The sequence below is a fragment of the Penaeus japonicus genome, unplaced genomic scaffold (assembly GCF_977035675.1).
Source record: "Penaeus japonicus unplaced genomic scaffold, GWHDUDI00000001_assembly GWHDUDI00000026, whole genome shotgun sequence".
Classification (NCBI taxonomy): Eukaryota; Metazoa; Arthropoda; class Malacostraca; order Decapoda; family Penaeidae; genus Penaeus; species Penaeus japonicus.
Genome location: NW_028234428.1, coordinates 9,111,244 through 9,131,243, shown reverse-complemented (window position 1 = coordinate 9,131,243; position 20,000 = coordinate 9,111,244). Strand labels below are relative to the sequence as shown.

The following is a 20,000-nucleotide window of genomic DNA, read 5'->3' as shown; positions in this document are numbered from 1 at the left end:
AGTTTAATTTGACTGAACTTTGCCTATATTCTTCTATGTGAAAATACCAAAGGAAAGTGGAAGCAATCTCTTAGTTGGGTATCAAAAATCATGTTTTATACTTACTTTTTTTTTTTTTATACCATAACGAAAAGGACAATATGAATAATCATACACATACATGAGTATGTATATGTACCTCGTGATGTGACAAGACGTGATATTACAGGTAATCAACAAATTAGAAGTAGTATTGCATTAGTAATTTTTTATTTTATTTTATATATTGGCCAAACACAATTGATTTTACAATAGTTTTTCAACTCAGATCTTTTTATTGAACTGATCAAGAAGCAGAAATTACCCTGATGTCATCAATATCACGTGACATCATTTAAAAAAAAATGTTATATCTCATTTTATGACACTCAAACACCTAAACTAAAGTAACAGAGTCTAAGAAATTATGTAAAATTATTATATTTGAGAACAATCTATTGCTGATGTTTTAGTGCGTTACAATGCCCCTCCCGGAACTCGGTGAGAAAATACACAACGTCTCAGGATGTTACCCGGGTCCGGGGATATTTTTCGACCTCGTGATAGGACGTCAACCGGCACTTATGGGTTAAGAACACAAGAGATGTATTAACATTTCTTAATGGTAATCTTTGAATCAATGCACCAAATATATTAATGCCGGGTGATAAGTTATCACATCAAGTGGTGGCAGTACTTGCTGCTGGGGACAAGATATTTTATCATGGCTTTCTGTATGGCCAGCACGTGGTTGGCTGTGGCCAGAGTAGGCGAATAGCCCGAGGCGTTAGGCTTGCACATTTGAAAACTCTGATGTTTAGCCCAATTGGAGACAAAACTGCCCCATTGGCAACAGGTCAAAGTTTCAATCTCATTCATACCTCTTTCCTACATTTGTTGAACTTCAGTAAACTACATATGTCAATACAATTTATGTTAGTTTGCATTTTCCCTGATCTGCTTTATGCCCTCCCCTACTATCAGATCCCAAATTGTGTGGTATGGGGGGGGGGGGGAGGCTGCAGATTATATCCACTATATACGACTAGTAGAGAATGAGAGGAATCCATCAAACCACTTTCATGGTATCCACTAACAAAGCAGTTTTCTGCACGATTACCATGATGCTAATGTAGCTCATGCTAGCAGTCATAACACTTGGCATAAAACCACAAATTAATGCTACCTGATGCCCTACAAAATGATGCACTCCTAGAGTTAAGAACCATGTTACTTCTTAGAAAGACTAATTAACCTTCCTATCTTACTCAAGTCCTGCAATCTTGATTTAACCACATTAATATGTACTGGCAATTCAACAGCAACTTGAAATCGCTGACTGACTGCCGGTCAAACTGACAAACTGGTCACCAATTTATTCACCATTAGCTAATCTACCGATCACACAATACCTGAAGAAATAAGCGAACTAACTTGCATAGCCCGTAAAAAAAATCTTCACATAGCTCACCCTTCCGTAAATAAAACTTTCCCAAGCCCAGTAATAAGAAAAATATTAATATATTCCAGCCGCTGCAATGGATGTCAACCTAAAATGGCCCAAGGTTATACTCGTAAGTTGGATTACTGTTCTACCAGGCCTACTAGCTCGTCGTTTCTTACCTCCAACTACTGTTTTCGGCGCACAAGAAGATCTTTCCGGACCAACACTTATGGAAAATGGTGAAATAGAGCCGTAAAACACATCCAAAATGTTGAAGAGGAAACCCAATAGCAGAAGCGATGAATTCCCCAGCTTTTTATATAAACCCTTTACGTAAACAAGATGGTATTAGCGTATATCTATGTGTAAATAAATTGTAAGGAAATGTTTTTGCTACATTTACATACAAAATAAATTATAATTTTTGCCTAAAGAGTTTTCTTATCAGTAATACTTATATCAATAGTGTAAATTACTTGAAATAATAATACGTGTCCTATATTATACAACACGGAGATAAAGTAAAAATGATGTAAACAGAAGAGTTGTTACGTGTCGATTGTCATTTGTTTATGTTCTTTTCTTCCTATTATCGTTTTATTTTTTTATTTTTCAAATTTTCTTACTTTCGTCAGTATTCTGCGTTACTGTAGCACTTTTTTATTCAATCTTATTTTATTATTTACACTAATAGCACTGTTTTCTTAATGCCACGCATGTAAATGAATTGCCATATAACGCGTAAATGCCATTATCTTATTTCACTGGATTCATTAATAGTCTGACTGTCATATTTTATATGCACATCACCACTGTATTATTTTTGCATATATTTTGCTTATTATACTTTTAAAACACAACTGTATTATCGAATGTATGCTCACATTTTGTACAGTCATGATTATACAGATAAAATCTTATCTTTAGAGCATCCTCACCTACATTTCCCTCGTATTTTAAAAAAGAGAATGCCCAGTATCATACAAACCAACATTACAAATACATACGTGAGGATAAATTCAATAAACACCAGGAAATTATTTTGCTGACCGCGAAACTTCCTGAAGCACTAGAAGTTGGTGCAATAAAGACATCTCTCTGTAGACGTGTTATATATATATATATATATATATATTTGTACATTCCCGTTCTCTCCATGTGCACACACACGCACGCACACACACACACACACAAACACACACACACACACACACACAGAAACACACACACACACACACACACACACACAAACACACACACACAGAAACACACACACACACACACACACACACACACACACACACACACACACACACACACACACACACACACACACACACACACACACACACACACACACACACACACACACACACACACACACACACACACACACATTATTTTCTGCAAAATAGATCAGGCAGGAAACCATATAAGATACGCTATGTGGAGAGGAATGTTAATAACTGAAGCAGAGAGAGCTGGGAAGCAGTAGGGCTGACTTTATATTTATCATATTTTATTAAAACAGGCGCATTCAGGGACGGATCCTAGAAATCTAAGGGGTGTCTACTCCAGAAGAAAATTAAATCTAGATGTTCTCAGACGCATTTTCCGGCCTTTGAGAGCATTACAAGTTTGAAGAGGGTCAAAATAGCCCATGTCGAAATATGGTTAGAGAATACTTCAAGATCACTTTTTACATATGTTCCTTTTTTATGAGACAGGAACCGAATACAGAATCTTGGGATAAACAAACAAACAAAAACAGGACGATTCAACAACTATCACGTGACGATATTCGCAGTCGTCAGTTAAAATAATATACAACATAGCGAAAGACGCAAATCTTAAGATGCGCTGCTCGTCTTGATGTTGTCATTTCAACATCTTTCCTACATCCAGCACAAACTTTAAAATACAAAACCCTTAAGAAGACACTTTATTGAGAGTTTTCTTGATGGTCACATTTTTTTTTAACGATTTAGTCAAAATGCAGAATCAACTCGAATTTGGGTGGAAAATATAGGAATTCATTGGTAGTAATACCCCCCCCCCCACCACACACACAAAATGACTTCCTGAAGGACAATATATATTTCTGATCCCTTAGAAGTTTTTTTTTCTATCAAGATCACTAGGGAAACTATTCTCTACCCTCGCCCACCCCACCCTCATTTCGTAAATGACATTGACTTTATTAACACATGGAGCCAAGACTACAGGGTAGAAACAGCCCCAGAACCATGTTAACCTCGATCGAGCACCGTGGTCTCATCTCTGTGAGTGGTAAAATCACTTATAATGAGGACTCCTCGTAATTCTTTAAGCTCCTCACAAATATGAGCGAGATGTACCGACTCACCTTCCTGACAACCTTTCTTGTTCTCTCATGAACCCTTTAAAATACACCTCTTGCTTCTATCTATTTTCCCGCTCCTTCCAAAACTGCTCTCGTGCTCTCGTACCTAAGCCACAAAAATATTTGACTGAACATCAAAACTACCCCTTTGTTAGCTGTCTAGAAACTTTAAGCAAGGCACTTGAAAAAATCGTAAACACAGGTATAACATTCTCTCTATAAAATATTTATTTTGGATTTCGCTCCCATCGCCAGACGCAAAATAACCCTGCTAGAAGAATTAATACGGTTCTTGTAACCAGAGATGTTGAGAGAGCCTTTGACATAAGGCACTCCGTTGAGTGTTTACTACAAGGTGGGATAACATTGTATAAACATCCGACTTCCACGAAAAAATTGTTCTACTTCTTCTGAACCTTGAATGGCTACTAAAAGAGCTCAATAGACTTCGTGTTTGGCTACTGGCTGGGCAGACTCCTCTTGAAAGGACAGCTCTGGGCTCTTTTAGAAATTACTCTAAACTCCCTCATACTTATTTCTGTTAAGGCGAAACCTGAAGGCAAAGGATATATTCCAGATTTTGCTACCATACAGCAGAACTGACAGTGCTAAGGCCTTGAAGACATGTAGCTTCATAATTTGGTCATGACTCTGGTCTGGTTTGACGGGCCACAGTCATGGCTTACGATACCAGGTTATGTAAACCCGAGTTCCTTCAGTCAGTTCCCCGCAAGCACGTCCCGATTACCGACTGAGCCCCTAAAATCCTGGACCTTGGTGATGGTCCAAGAGACCCCGAGACTAAAGGGCTTCACCTTATTTCTGATTGCATCGAGAGTCACCACTGGGGTCTCCAGAGGCTTAAATAAGATGACAACATCATCAACAAAGTCATGGTCGGTGACCTTCATACAGTGTTGCTCCGCATCAGCTTTGGATAATATGTTCAATGATCTTCAACAATCATTCTCTACCTCACGATTTCCTAGCGGGATTCAAACTGCTCCAAGTCAAATGCCTTTTCGAGGTCGATGTAGGCTGTGAGCAGCCTTAGCCTGACCTCGAAGCATAAGGACATGGTCTGTTGTGGATTTGTCAGGAGTGATTCTGGATTGCTCCGGTCTCTGGTGCCTAAGTAGGTGATCTCTGATGCGTCTCGAAAGGATGAACACCTCGTCTGGTATAAGGAGCAATGTAATACCTTAAGGCTTGGTGCAGTTCCAGCGATCCCCTTTCTCCATCTCGTCAGTAGGTCAGGGGGTATGGAAGCAGCCAGGACAGAATTCAGTGTATGAGCCCTGGGCTTGCCATCACACTTCTGAAACTCAGCAGGGATGCCGCAAATGCTCACTGCCTTACCACCTTTCAGCTTTGAGTCTGCCTCTGTAACTTGTGTAAAGATAGGGATCGGACAATGGGATCACGACACCATACACGTTTATGCTAACCGTCGCTGTAGCTATTTCAATCTGAAACAACTGCTCAAAATACTCAACCCAATGCTCTATTACCCCCAGAGAAATCTGAGATGCCTTGTCCATTTTTTTTTTTTTTTTTAGCAATCTTCAGTCGTTTGTCTGGAAGGCACTGAGTTCAGCTTTCTCAGGATTTTTCGCTTACTAGGAATGGATTTCGACTTCCACTGCAAGATTCCTAATAAGCTATTTTTGTGCCTCCTCAGCAGTGTCTTGGAATCCCATGTACCAAGTATCAATGTAAATTCTGATCCTCAGCCTGACAAGCAGTGCGACACACATCTAAGGGCTCTAGTGTCTTATACAAGATAAAGTACTGCCTTGTTCTTAGACTGTTACCAATGGACTCCTAGGCTCATCACATCTCGCATTTGGAGTCGTATAGTGCTACAGGGTCTATCAGAACAGTCACTGGATGGGGGAAGAATTTTGAAATGAGCCACGACTATGATCGGTATCACAGACCTTAGAACTCTTATAAACCCTGCAGTTAAATAGCGGGTCCTCCAACGAGTGCAGTCAAAGATATGATCGATCGGAAACTGTCAACAGGAGAAAAAAAAAGCATGGGTCAGATTGAAGCTGGGCAGCTTGTTCATATGAGAAGACTCCGGCATTTTGTGGGTATGAAATGAATATTAGTGGAAGCAAAGGCAATACGGGCTGCTCACCAGTCCGTAATCTGTTGACTGTATCCCACTGATGTCAAAAGAGGGTGTTATTAGTGTCACATGGTTATAATTATGCGGAGAGACACGTTTGGTTAGACTGGCACTGACACCACCGACATACTTGTCTATAGCAGAAAGAACAAGTGTGATAGCCGTTGTGAGAGATCTGAACACGCTGGCTAGTATAATGTTGGGTATATTTGGATCTTTCACATAGTTATATGCTGGATTAGTTAACAGTAATGTTGCGTGGATCTGTGGCAGTCCTGCTTTCTCGAGCTCATTCTTCGCATCACACTATATAATTCCTTTGGTATATTACAAGTGCATAGCATTGACATCCCTCACATGCTCTCCCCTCGAACCCTAACCACACACTACTCACAGTAACACAAAGTCAATCTTCCAACTTCAGTCAGTCCAAACCATCTCCAACTTACAGATCCTTATCCCAATGTTCTTGGTCTTCCCTTGACTCTCGGACCCCTCATTCCTTTAGCACCCTTCATCCACCTCACTCCTTCCTATCTTCTCCCTCCAATAACTGCCTCATCCCTATTCCTCACCTCTTTTCCCCCCTACCCCAGATCCCCTATAGTTCCCCTAATCTATGACCCCTCTCCTTCCACCCTCACACCTGCCTACAGCATGTTTCCCTCACTTCCTATTCTTTATGCTCCTCTTCCCTTTCCTCTGACACACCCCTCCTCTCCCCTATACCACCACCTCATGATAATCACCCTACTCTCTAACTGTTGAACGTCAGTTTCAGAAGCATTTCAAATGATTTACCTCAGTTTTTGCAAATCTTCCATATATGCTAGCCCCATATCATAATAACACTGAGGCATGACTTACATGTGGATTATTACATATAAAGACCAGCTGATCAAACCAGTACAGAGTACCTACAAGAACTCCACACATCATTTATCATGCATTGATGAAGACAAGAACATATGGATCAGTGGTGACTTCAGTCATCCTGACACAAATGGATGGCTTGGTTCCCTCATGACTCCCTCCCCCACACTGACCTCAACACAAACAGATAGGAATTAAATAACTCTTATTAACATCATAAATACTAATTTAATGACACAAACAGTAATCAGTCCAAAGCCAATATAATCATATGTCCTGATGGTGTCAGTGGTCCTCACGCCACACCAAACATCCTGGACCTATTAAAACCCATTGCGGATAGGGCGCCTAACGACCTAACTGGTCGTCAGGGCGGGTACTAGCGGTACCGGCTAAAAAATAGAAGGACTGGGGAAGGTTTTTCTCCGTCCTCTGGTTGGTGCAGACTAGCCCAAACAATATTTTTCCATAAATCCATCATAAAATGCGGGTTTAGGTTGACTTTGGAACCCTGTAGCTATGGAGCTAACGCCGTTGCAGCCATGATACTACATGACTGTGTGTGCGCTTCAACTGTGAGCAGATCCCGATGTCGCGTCATGTATACTTAGACTCGTCTTTTAGGCCTAATCGGTGCCGACATGTATGTCATGACACCCGTGCGCAATGGTTTAACCAAATTACCATGACAATGTTCTTGTAGATGCAGACCTAGACAGCTTGTGTCTTAAAATGTGTCTTTTCTGGTGCATGTGTTTCTATGGTCACATGTATAGCAAGCTGAAGGCACAAGCCAAGCCATATTCCTCTATACTAGAGCTAACACAGGGGCAAATAAAATGGACTTCATAACTACAACAAGACTTCTTCAATTTAAAACCCTACACAAGGCCTAATATTGATAACTGGGTCAGCCTTCAGCTTGCTATACATGTGACCATAGAAACACATGCACCAGAAAAGACACATTTTAAGACACAAGCTGCCTTGGTTCTCCAGGGATTTTTGTAGACAGCAGTCCAAGAAACAACACTACAGATACACCATAAAATGGACTGTTTTCCATACATTCCAAAAATCAGTATCCAAAATAAAGAGGAATGCAAACATTTTACCGCCAATCTTGCAAGCAACCTCACATTTCTAGGAATTTTGCAATAACCATGTCCAAATGTAACAGGTCCAGAATTAAAGAGAAGCTTGATAGAGCTGTTGAATCATAATGAAGAAAGGTACAATGACAATTCTTATAACATATAAATACTCACTTTATATGATATACATATATCTTTTCATTCTATGTTCATATTGCATGTGAATTATTTTAGAATTGCAGTTTATCATTTACAATCACATTGATTTTTGTAAACTGCTGGTCATATAAACTCCTTTGCAACTGATATACCTGGTTGAAAAATTCAATAAAAGAACCATATGTATTCTTTAGTACATAATATGCAGATATGAGAAAAGCTGACTTTGTGTTACAGTCTTTAAAAGCGTATCAAAGAAATGTAGGACATGTTTCATAAATAATAACAAATCATCTGTCTCTTCATATATATAAAAATAATGTGTAACCCTATATGCGTCTGAATTACTCACTTTATTAGAGGAGTTAAACAAATGATTATATGCAGTACTTGCATGGAATGGAAGCTATTTGATTTAATCTTACCTTAATTTTAAAATGCAAACCTATATGTGTGCTACTGCTCATAATGATTGTAACTGAAATATGGCTTTTATTTAAACCTTTCTCAAGTATAGTAGAGTTAATGTACAGTGCAGCTTATGACAATAGGTAATTCCTTTGCTTCAGTTTTGCAGCCCAGCTCACAACTCTCTATCCATGTTCAAATACTTTCAGTGCCTGGTTTTATTTTTTGATGTTAAATATTGGTTTTGGTTTTAACAAAAACAATTATACTCTCTTGTTAAATGAACATGTAGATGTTTCTTTATTCAAATTCACTAATAAGCTTAAGGAGAAAGAATAGACAGATATTTTATATATAATTTATATAAATATCAATCCTTTAATAAATAAGGATAAGCATACAGTATCTAACTTCATAAATAGCTTGTGCCTCTCAAAAACACATTCTTAATACCCATGAACATATGCTGTTAAAAGATCTCACAATATTTTCCCAACGTAAAACACAACACATTTCATTGCTAAGTCAAATAACACCATTTAAGTAAACACTTATCTGTTAACACAAAAAAATCGCAAGTATATATAAATCTCTTTTCATATGCATACAAAACAACAAACAAATTTCCTTATCTGCATTAACCCAATAATGGCAACTTACTGTATTATTAAACTGACCCTTTAGGCTTTAGGGCAACTGTGAAGCATTTACTGTAAGGATTTCATTGTCACATGTCAATATTCCTGTGCTCTTACTCTTGTCTTAATCAATATATCTTTTATAATTGGAAATAATTTTGCGCCTCACAAGGATCGCCAAGTTTCTTACATGCACAGTTCTCAGGTTAATTTTCAGTGTCTACGGGAAAAATATTTAACTTCTCAGGTCATTTCATTCATTAACAAATTATAAAAGAAAATAATAATAATAATAATAATAATAATGAGAAGAAATAGTTAGACACTAAAATTGAAGATGCTTTATTATACTCCAAAACATAAGAAGGGCAAGACCAATTGAATTTGTTAAATGTTAGGCTGAATTTTATAATCAACACTATAAAATTTAAATAGCAAATATATAGTATACAATTAAAAATAAAGGCTAACAGAAAGAAGTATGTGGGCACTTATTTTATTCCTTATTGCACTATTTCTTTAAGTTTCATAATATGCTCTATAAAAATGTTTTATGAACACTTTTACAGTAATAAATATTCTCTTGAAGTGGACAAATTGCCAAAATATATGCCTTTCATTGTACAGGTATTGTAGAAAAGTATTTTTTTTTATCTAAAAGCAATATCCGATCACTCTGAATGCAAAAATTATATAGGTACTCCTAACCCACGGCAGTGCTGCCCTAAATTTTACAAAAAAGGCAATTACAAAAAAAGGTAAAAATATTTGAAAGTTGATAAATAAATTGCAGTTCATGTAACTCACTCCCCATTGCATTACCTGAAAATTCTAGGAATCATTAACAGAAGAAGAAGAATCGTGTTATGCATAACCTAATGCCTAAATGTTTTGGGTTTAATGTTTTTGGTATAGCTTAAATTTCTTGAACAGAGGAAGTTGCATGAGACATCCTGAAACACATGCTAAAGTTAACATGTACAATGTCTTCACTTCTCTCACACTATTTTCACAACTTGGGACAGGTACAAAACTTAAAGCAACATAACTAATGCAGGTGCCAAAGCACCTTCCTTCTGCTTATCAATTTACACAGATATCATGATATTTTAAAATAGGTAATCTGGAACCAAACATCCAAAATAACTTACACATGTATATAAATATGAATGTGGCTATATATTTCATACAAAAGAATGACAGCACACAAGCACCAATCCTTTGTTCAAATAACATCTTCCTTCTCTTCTTCCTCAAATAGTATGCTCCATCTTTAGACCTGAAAACAAAGTACATTTGTTATAAAATGCAATATAAATGAGAGAAAACAATGCAGTTCTACAATGTTTGCTGTGTAAAAGGGTATCGCAATGACAACTCGGTGAAAGCTTTCGTGTGGGTGCAATGAAGTAAATGAGTGTCTATTGGTATTCAGTTTTTACCTGTTCCATCTGCAGTTCAAAAGGTTCATCTTCTGATCCGAGGATACTCTCAATGTTGTATAAAGAAGCATGGATGGCAATGATGAAGAAGCTTGCACCTGGAAAATAGGTTTTTAGTACTATTACTTTTTTCCAATTACAAATAAGCTAACCAGCATTTTTTTTTACACATGAATTTACAATAAATAAAACTTTCTGATGATTGAACGAAAGAGACATAAAGAACAGAGCAAGAAACAAACCTAGGACCCAGAACAAGACAGCCCCTGCGCCTGCTAAATAAAAAACAGGCAATGAGAGAATACCAATGGCTCCATACTGGTGAGCCAGTGATATTTCATGACCTCCTATGACAATCTTCTTCTCGGCGTTCTTCAGCGACAGGATGTAGCAGGCGCCAAGGGACGCAGCTACGGCAAAGAGGAGCATCGGGGACGTAATTCTGGAAAAGCAAATGAACTCGTTAGGTTTTGGATGTAAACATAAAGAAAGTAATATGGTAGAAAGAGGAAGAGTAAGCAAAGAAAACTGAATGCGTGAGATTAATAAAAATCTTCTAAGAAAATATATAATAAAAAAAATTACTTCAAACAGTACACAAAGAATATTTTCGTATGTCAGTACTATGCAGGTTTGTAAATTTGAAATACACGTACAAAATGGTGGCAGGCTAGATGTGGAGTTGATACAACACTGGATCCTTGTTTCATTATTCAAAATGTTATTATCAGACAGCCTGCATGTATCAAAGGCCATATATATGTATTTTTCTCCAAACATGCTTCAACAATTGCTTTGAAAAAACAAAAAACAAAAAAAACACTCTCTCTCTCTCTCTCTAACACCTGTACTTTCCTCTTCCAGTCTAATGATATTCCCAAGTACACAATGTACATTGAAAAAAATAAAGCAAAAATAACTCACAGGCAGTAGAGGATGAGGATGATGAAAACAAACATGTAATTCGATTGGAAGTAGTCTACATTCTTGATCGTTCTCTTGGTCCATCTCTGCACATTCGGTGGAACCTGAAAGAAAGGCTTCTCTTTACTTTCCGTTCTTTGGAAGATGAGATTGGTCTAGGTATAATGAGGTGATCAAAATAATTAAATACATAAACAAAGGTAAGATAATCTAAATCAAAGTGAACTTATCATGCATTTTGCAAAACACTAATCGAGAGAGCTCAAAGACTATGATTGTGTCATACAATCTCATCCACAAAATAACAACTGTAAAGGAAAGAAAGAAAGAAAGGAGAAAAAATAAAAAAAAGAGAAGAAGAAAGAAAGAAAAGGGAAAAAAGAGAGAAAGAAAAAGGAAAGAAAAAAAGGAGATGCAGAAAGAAGAAAGAGTATTACCTCCCACCCCCAAACAAGACTACTCTACAACCTTCTCCGTGCCCCACCTTGAACTTCTGTGTGTTGACGAAGACCAGCCATGGTCGGACATTCTCTCTACGGCGCGTGATCCACTCCCTGGCAGCTGGGGAGGCCAGCTGGAGTTGGACGGGAAGCTGCATCAGGAGCCTGGAAGAGATCGGTATGTGAGCCTGAATGCTGATATTTATTTATCTGTTCACTTTTATTTTCTAATCTACTTCTATATCAAAATCAAAATGTGATTCTGTGTTCATGATGAGGTATGAATATCATCATGCTAAATGGAAGAGAAAGCAAGAAAAAGATAAAGAAAGAAAAAGAGTAAGTCAGAAAAAGAGAATAAAGAAAAGAAAATGATAAAGAAAGAAAGGAATGTCTTCTGCACACTTGCTTAAATACAAACATCATTTCTAACATTAAAAAAAAAAAAAATTCCTTTCTCCATAAAAAGTGGTACGACTGAATGGTGCTTTTTGCCTACAATAAATAATCCTCACAGAGAAAATGGACAAAGAAAAGGGGGGAGGGGAGAACATTAACGGCAAATATCAAATGGCATCAATTATCACAAGAGGAAACACCTGTTATCCCTAGTGCACCTGTACTGACTGACCAAGGCTTTGAGTCACACTACCTAAAATCTGGCAAGAAGCAGGAGGTTGCATTTACATTTCTATAGGTGCATTTTGTGATAGTTGAAGGTTCTTCTGTGTATCTTGATTTATTACCTTGTTATAGGGTTTTTAACTAAAAAAAAACTGAAATAAAGGAATACAGCATGTGCAGAGCACTTCCACTTTTCTTATTGGATTTCTCTTTCCACTTATCATTCTCTTTTCCAGGAAAACTTGATCAGTGAGAATGAACTGTTTCAATGCAAGAGTTTTGAGTACAGGCAACACATTGCTTTTTCATGTCAAAATATGTACTCTATGATGCACTTTATAACAGTGATAACTGATATCATGATGTATATGTATAGCACTATGATAGAAAGCTAATTATAATATTCTGACTATCAAAGACTGCAACTCACTATCTCAACATCTCCAATGGAAGTGGAAAATTTATGCTACTGTAACACCAACCAAAATATTAAAGGATATCATGTAGTGACCCATCTGGAATTATCCGTTTTGTACAATCATGTTGCATATATTCATCAAATTTACATAAAGTCCTTTTCCCTAAATACACAAATCATATAACACTTAATTTAACAATAAGTCATGTTGATACTGGAGTCATTTTCAGGCACAAAGAGAAATTCATTACTATTTAAAATATTTTTGGAAGCACCAATACTTGAACAATACAATGATACGAAATACATTTTGACAATAATGGAGCAGTCTTCCTATCTTCTTCCTCCTGAAAATCAATCCAATCACAAGAGAGAGATGTAGAAGTACAAGAGCGACAAAAGTGCAAAACATAAAAAGTAGCAAAATTACCCAAGGTTGAATCCCAAGCCAACACATTTGAGAAATAAGAGGCACATTCTCCTTGACAGCCACCACCTTTGTCAGTTTCAGTGGTTTTAAGTGTGACAGTGTGAAGTGTCTATTGTAATAGAGTTCTGCCCATAACCAGTTCTTCAAGGGCCTTTGCTTCACACACACACACACACACAGTCAGGTAACTCACTTCTTGAGAGCACTTGGTTCCTGGTAGGTACTGTCACCATCCATGTTAAACGGATCTGCCACAACCAACTCCGATTCTTCACCCATCCCACTGGGACCAAGCATATGTATGTGTTATGTGGCACAGGTGCAAGTCTATCATCCAGCTATTTATTTACATGTATCCAATATATACACCATAAGAATATAAATTTAGTTTTAAATAATGGCATGTCACAAATGCATGAAGTCTGCATTAAAAAAAAAGGCTAGAATTAAAATAAAAACTCCATCAATAAATGATATCTAAAGAACAAAATATGGCATCACTTATGCTCAGATGTTCACCCTCCCTCCTTCCCATCTCCAACCTCAACAGGTGTGCAGTACATGTCAGGGATATAATCAATGTATTATGAATAAACAGCTGCTAACCAACAAGTTTTTTCCTTTTCACAAAATTTGCTATTTGAGAAGGTGCTTTCCTGGATATCCCTCCAAAATGATAAAGGCTAATTTTGTGTACTGATAAATAATGCATAAGTCATTAGTTTTACTTGCTTTTTTAAGAACATTTTGTATTCTAATTAGAATTCTTACTGAGAAAAATTACCATGAAAACATGAAACCATAAACAAATATGTAGCAAATACACACTGCATACTAAAACTTCTGTCCTACATATAACACATAATTTACTTTATTTTATAAAGAACATCTATAATCTAAAAGAATAAACAAAAATTCACCTGAAAAATATCAAAGGAAGGCACTGCACCTAATCTCAAAGGCTGCACAACTAAAACTGAAAGTATCAATAGTGTAGGCTCACCTTTGCCTCCTACACACTTAAACACACACATTCTAACTGCTCTTTCATTCCTAGAAACTATAAGATCATTATCTTTTTAATTATGCATCTTCTTCCTTTTCAAAACTTTTTATAAACATTATGTCCTAGTAATTATCTAGTTCAATTTAATCATGTTCTGCATTCATACCCTTATGTGACCACAGTGACACTCAGAGCTTCTTCCCACACTAGTGAGATTTGATGAGTTTAACAGACTGAGAAGTTTGGCTTGTGGGATGCTGCAGTGTGAGGCTCATGTTACTCCTTTAATATAATTAAACTTTCTAAAAGAACCATGAAAGCATTGGAATACTTTGTTTGGTTTATCAGAATGATCTGATATTAAACAACTGTTGAAAAGAGTCTAAAAGTGCTGTGTGAGGGATTAATATAGTGTTCAAGTTTGAAGTGCTTTTACAGGGGGGGGGGGGCAAAGAGAAGAAAAAGGGGTTAAACCTTCCTGACTGCATGAATCAAATTGATGCACAGTATGTGAGGAGTTGGAAGCATTTGTTTTTTTGATATTCAAAGAACTGAAATTTTATCATCACTAATCTATCTTAACCCATTGCGGATGGGTGTCATGACATACATACGCAGGAGCTTTGGCCTGACGACTGGCCTCAAGACGTACATGACGACAATAGCAATCATAATTACTATAATTTGACGAAATGTTAAGGAAAATGGGTTTCACCAAACATCCAAAACCTAGATGGCACCACTTTCTTCTAGCACCAGCAGGAGAGAGAGCCTTGAATGGCACCCATCCACGGTCTCAGCAAGCACTATCTTTATAGGGTGATGGCACACAGCAAGTTGACGACCTCTTACTCTAAAGTACTGCTGATGAAGGATGTGCAGGCAGAACAAGAAGAGGAAGGTGACTCAATCCATACCCAGTGTCTAAAATGTGCTCCTGTGCCAATATGGATACCTTTACCTGTGGCACTCACAGTCACAAGCACAGGTTTCCTTCCTCTTTATGTTATCTTCATTGTAGGTGGTTATATGTTTCTTATTTGTTTATGACAGTACAAAAATATGAAAAAATAAAGTTGCTTTTTGTCCTCTCATAAAACAGCAATACTTCTACCACACTGAGTATAAAGAAAATAATGAGCTAATATGGATCATATGCTACAATTTTAGTCAACTGCAGCATTGATAGAGTCTTTTCTTAAAATGTGCATTTCAACTGCATATTAAATTTTAAAAATTAAAAATAATTGTCCAAACAATCATATAGAAAAGTCATCATTGAAAAACTCTTGTTTTCCTAAGTAAAACATTTAAAACTGCTTTAAAGCACTAAAATTGATATTCTCTTATATAGTTAAAAACAACTAAGGAAAAAAGCACAATTCTATATTAAGTTTAAGACAGAAAAATAAAAAATTATTTCATTTTTGCTATCCATATGCACACACTATAATGCAGATGCATACAAGATCTAAATAATACCTCTAAATAATTCAACATTGAAAACCCTGTATAAGTAATTTGAACAACAGAGGACAGAATCTCCAAAAATACCTCTGAATAGAGGACTAATATGCATTGCACTTATTTGCTCATAAAGCTGAGCATCCAATAGTCTTATCAATGAGTGGACAGACATTTAACCCATTCATGCCGGGGCCATTCCGGCTATGCACAGTCGCAATACTGGGGTTCTCGAACGCATATGCCTAACGCTTCGAGATTCTCGGATGCACAAGCCGCGAGCCTGGGCTGCCCGTTCGCTCAACTCGAGCGCTGGGCTTGCGCTAATATCCCATCCCGGGCGTCTGATGCAAAAACCACAAAACGTGTCATCATGTCAACCGGCTCCAATGGGTTAAGAAATAGGGAACAAGTCTGTGATAGAATCATAAATCTATTTGGAAATCACTGTTTTACAGTTGGCAAATGATTAATGTAAGTATTTCCTAAAGCCACAAGAGTACTGCTATTGTTTTTGTTTTTGCTGTGGAAACATCTTTGAACAAGTAGGTAACAAGCACAATCATTTTGTTTTAAAGATTTCTATTATCACAATCAAATACACATCTTTGATTGAATTAAATTCTTCCCCTGAACAACTATCAATAGCATCTGTAAGTCTGATATATCATATGCCAAGCCATGATGACATGTTCACATCACCCGGCCGGATGACCAGCCAATGTCATGTTATCAGGCATTAAGTGGTTAAGGGACAGCTGCCCTGCAGCCAAAGTAACCAATAGCTGGCCTCAGTATATAGCAAATATATTTGTATATTTTTCAGGTACTGCATCATCATCTATGCATCTTCCATTTCATCTTTTTTTACTTTCTATCCTGTAGATTTTTGTCCTCCTTCATTCCCTTCCCAGATTGTTGCTTATGGATATAAACAAATGATATGAAAATGTTATATGACATATAAGCTTTCCATAATGTCACAAAGATAGCTAATAAAGTTCATTTTGTAAAGTAATGTTTGAATACTGTTTCTGTTTTATTGCTGAAGGCGGTAAATGCTTTTAAGACAATTTATCAAATAAAATTCAAATAGGTGAAAAGGATCATGGACCAATACCTGCTGACTTCTGGTCTTATATTACATATATCATATATATTTCTCAATAGTTGACTTGGCTGAAAGTCATGGCTACTGATCAATTCATGCCCTCTACAGATAATGGGTCCGAAATTGTCTCTATAGCTAGTTTCTCTGCACTAAAACTAACATAAATGTACTATATACATTACATACAATCCATCTGTACAATAACATGACAACATGGAGCTTTTCTGAATAAATAGCACTAACTTTTCTGGACTCAAAGCAAGATATATGCAAGGTCTACTAGCAGTATGTTTAACATTTTTCATCACCAAAAGTTCCCTTGGCTTTGCAATCTCTTGACTAGTTTCATTATGTCCCCCAAAGATTTTTCCCTGTCTGACTGGGTTCTTATATATACATCTTAATTGATAGTATTTGGCATTCGCTGCGGCAATCTTGAATCACTGTGGGAACTACCATTTTTTGTATATGACTGATCTTTCACTTGCAAATGTGTCTATATATAGCAGTGCCCTTTTGGAACCATCATATTATTTTATCTTTTATAACAGATGAATATATATAGCAGTGTCATTTTGGACCCGTTGTAATACAGTATCATTTATCTATCTGTAACTACATGTGGTCCTATTCTAAACAATAATCAAACATCAAAAATAATTCTATTAACCCAATGATGACGGGGCGTCACACCCGTGTGACACAGCAAAGTGCCTGATGATGGGGCGACACACCAGTGTGACGTCCCCGAGGCGATATTACATAGGCCAGGCATAGGGGTTTGCTAGTTCTTGCTGGGCCTGTCGGCAAAGGGTTAACTAGAAAATATTATGCAAATATCATGCAAATAATAACTAAAATGTTGGTTAACATTCTGAATACTGCTGTGTTACTAAATACTATGAAAGTGGTACCAATGGATTCCTTTCCACCTTCATCCTACACTGACAAATACTGTTTTTGTTTTACCTCTAGATCGACAAGCTACTCATAGTACTTTCATGTTCCTTATAATTCATGAATGTGAGACCTTGACATTTCAAGCGCATTTCAAACTGATTTTTGTATCATGTTTTGCTGGAACAGCATATGCAAAATTCCCACCAAAAATCACTCTGTGTCAGGGTGTATGCAACCACAATTGCTGTGCAGACAGTATTCCATACAGTTAGGAAAATTTAAAGGTATTATTGGATAAAGACGCAACCACACGTAGCGATAAAACAAACCTTTGGGCATGACGTAGTTTTAATTATGATGTAACCCATACAAACTCTTTTCTTCTAGAAACGAAAAATAAACGAGATATATTATTTTGAAAATAATTAAAAACGATTAACGGGAGAGATGATTCCACCGTCTTAACAAACATCTGACTGAAAAATATCGGCTCTGCGCATGCGCCAACCTCCCCCGCGGAAATAGAAAAAAGTATCGATAGACGGCAATACTGTCACGTGATAATAATAGCACCAATAGGGAAACAATAGGTCTAACCGACAAAATGATCGACCAATCAGACAATTGAACATAGAGTCTGGGTCTTTGCTTGAATTTCAAAATCAGTTTCGAGATGGCTGCATTGTGTGCAAGATGTAGGTATACTCCGTGGGAATTCATCAAGGTTTTTATAAAGATAACACTGCATCACTGAAATGATTATGTGACCACGATGCTCTGCCAATGGAAATGGAGTGCAAAAACTGTGAATTACAACCCGGCCCCTCACACGCCTCCAGTTAAGGTAAGAAGTGGTAGCATTCGAAGATAAAAGTCAGATGCTACGAAGTGCCATTGGCTAGGGCAGGCTAAAATTGGTTATTGAAAGTGAACCTGCCACGCAGTGGTTTAATAAGGGGGGTCCAGAGGGGGGGCGAAGCCCCCCCTTGGCTAGGGCAGACCAAAAATCGGTCAGTTCCATGGTCGGTGGTGGACGTTCGTTTTGAAAAGTTACCGGCCATGCAGTGGCCTTAAAAGTGGGGGGGGTCCAGGGGGGGGGGGCAAAGTTAGGTTAGGTTAGGTTTATGGGTTGTGTTTTGATTACGCAAAAAAACCTTTAAATTTCGCGCCAGAAATCGTTAGTTCCGTATCGACGGTGGCGCGCGTGTGGGGAGGGAGGGAGGGGGGGGTGTAACTCAACAACGAAAGGTTTCCGATGGAAATGAGTAGCGAAACTGTACAAAACAGAACGAAAACTACCAGAAAAAATATCGTGTCGTGCCTAGAGGTTTGGTTGCGTCTTTATCCAAATTTACCAAGGATTTTTGTTTTCTTCCAGGCTAGCATAGACAAATTTATATCTATCATATTTTCTGTTTATATCTCCTTTACTCTGTACTGCACACATATCCAGATTCATTAACACCTTATATATCCCAAAACTACAAAAAAACATAAAATATTGTACAAATAAAACTAATTTTTATATACATTTTATAATCAACTTCAATCAAATTACTCATAACAGGTGCGTTTTGTTATGACGTGTCACCCGAAATTTCTTGTTCTACCCCCTAAACAGGCACGAAACCTAACAATTCTAAACCTACAAGTTTTCATGTCGAAGAATCAAAGTTTAAATTCCATACCTCGACTTTTTTGACTCCGTAACTTGGGCAGGAACGTCAATATCTCCTGAAATGTCTATTTCCACGTCACCTGAAGAGACCGACATGATGGTGTTGAATGTTTACACTTTCGAGGAACAAGTGAACGTCACGTAGGGCCAATAACACCTTTAATAAAAGAATCGAAATCTCTAAAAGGCGTTGAGTGTCGAGCGGATGGCGTTGGATCTTATGTCTGACGTGTCGGGGTCAAGAACCTATAGAGCGCGACCTTTAAATAGAATGAGATTAGAGGAAATTAAACAAAAATATAAAATCAAATGAAGAAATATATCACCAAATTATAAAGATATAATATAAGATCATATCAATACACGTTGAGGTTACATTTCAATATTGCATGTGAAGATGTTAACGATGATGATGTAAATGGAATATACA

General features: G+C 37.3%; 2 protein-coding genes and 1 long non-coding RNA gene across 6 annotated transcripts in view; 1 reads left to right on the top strand and 2 right to left on the bottom strand.

The window, feature by feature from the left end:
* LOC122266938 (E3 ubiquitin-protein ligase RNF185) overlaps positions 1-1,802 on the bottom strand; it is a 14,619-nt gene extending 12,817 nt beyond the window's left edge. The window contains exon 1 of one of the 2 annotated variants that reach the window (XM_043036917.2): positions 1,642-1,802. The gene's annotated coding sequence lies outside the window, so the exon portion shown is untranslated. The remainder of the gene's footprint in view (positions 1-1,641) is intronic. The other variant, XM_043036916.2, reaches the window with a different exon arrangement.
* The window catches only part of LOC147468780 (uncharacterized), a 29,811-nt gene extending 19,498 nt beyond the window's left edge, over positions 1-10,313 (top strand). The window contains exon 2 of the long non-coding RNA XR_015192277.1: positions 9,339-10,313. This is a non-coding gene — a long non-coding RNA (uncharacterized LOC147468780). The remainder of the gene's footprint in view (positions 1-9,338) is intronic.
* LOC122266939 (prenylated Rab acceptor protein 1) lies at positions 8,842-19,830 on the bottom strand. 3 transcript variants are annotated; one of them, XM_043036918.2, is made up of 7 exons: positions 19,581-19,830; positions 13,605-13,694; positions 11,984-12,104; positions 11,500-11,603; positions 10,818-11,017; positions 10,576-10,673; positions 8,842-10,412 (listed from the first exon to the last, which is right to left on the bottom strand). In XM_043036918.2, the coding sequence occupies exons 1-7, from the start codon at positions 19,664-19,666 to the stop codon at positions 10,407-10,409; spliced, it is 705 nt and encodes a 234-aa protein (XP_042892852.1). In that variant the 5' UTR covers positions 19,667-19,830; the 3' UTR covers positions 8,842-10,406. The 3 variants fall into 3 exon arrangements, with proteins under 3 accessions (XP_042892852.1, XP_042892853.1, XP_042892855.1); XM_043036919.2 differs by lacking the exon at positions 13,605-13,694 and having other exon boundaries at positions 19,581-19,823; XM_043036921.2 differs by lacking the exon at positions 19,581-19,830 and having other exon boundaries at positions 13,412-13,694.
* Between the last annotated feature and the right edge of the window lie 170 nt (positions 19,831-20,000).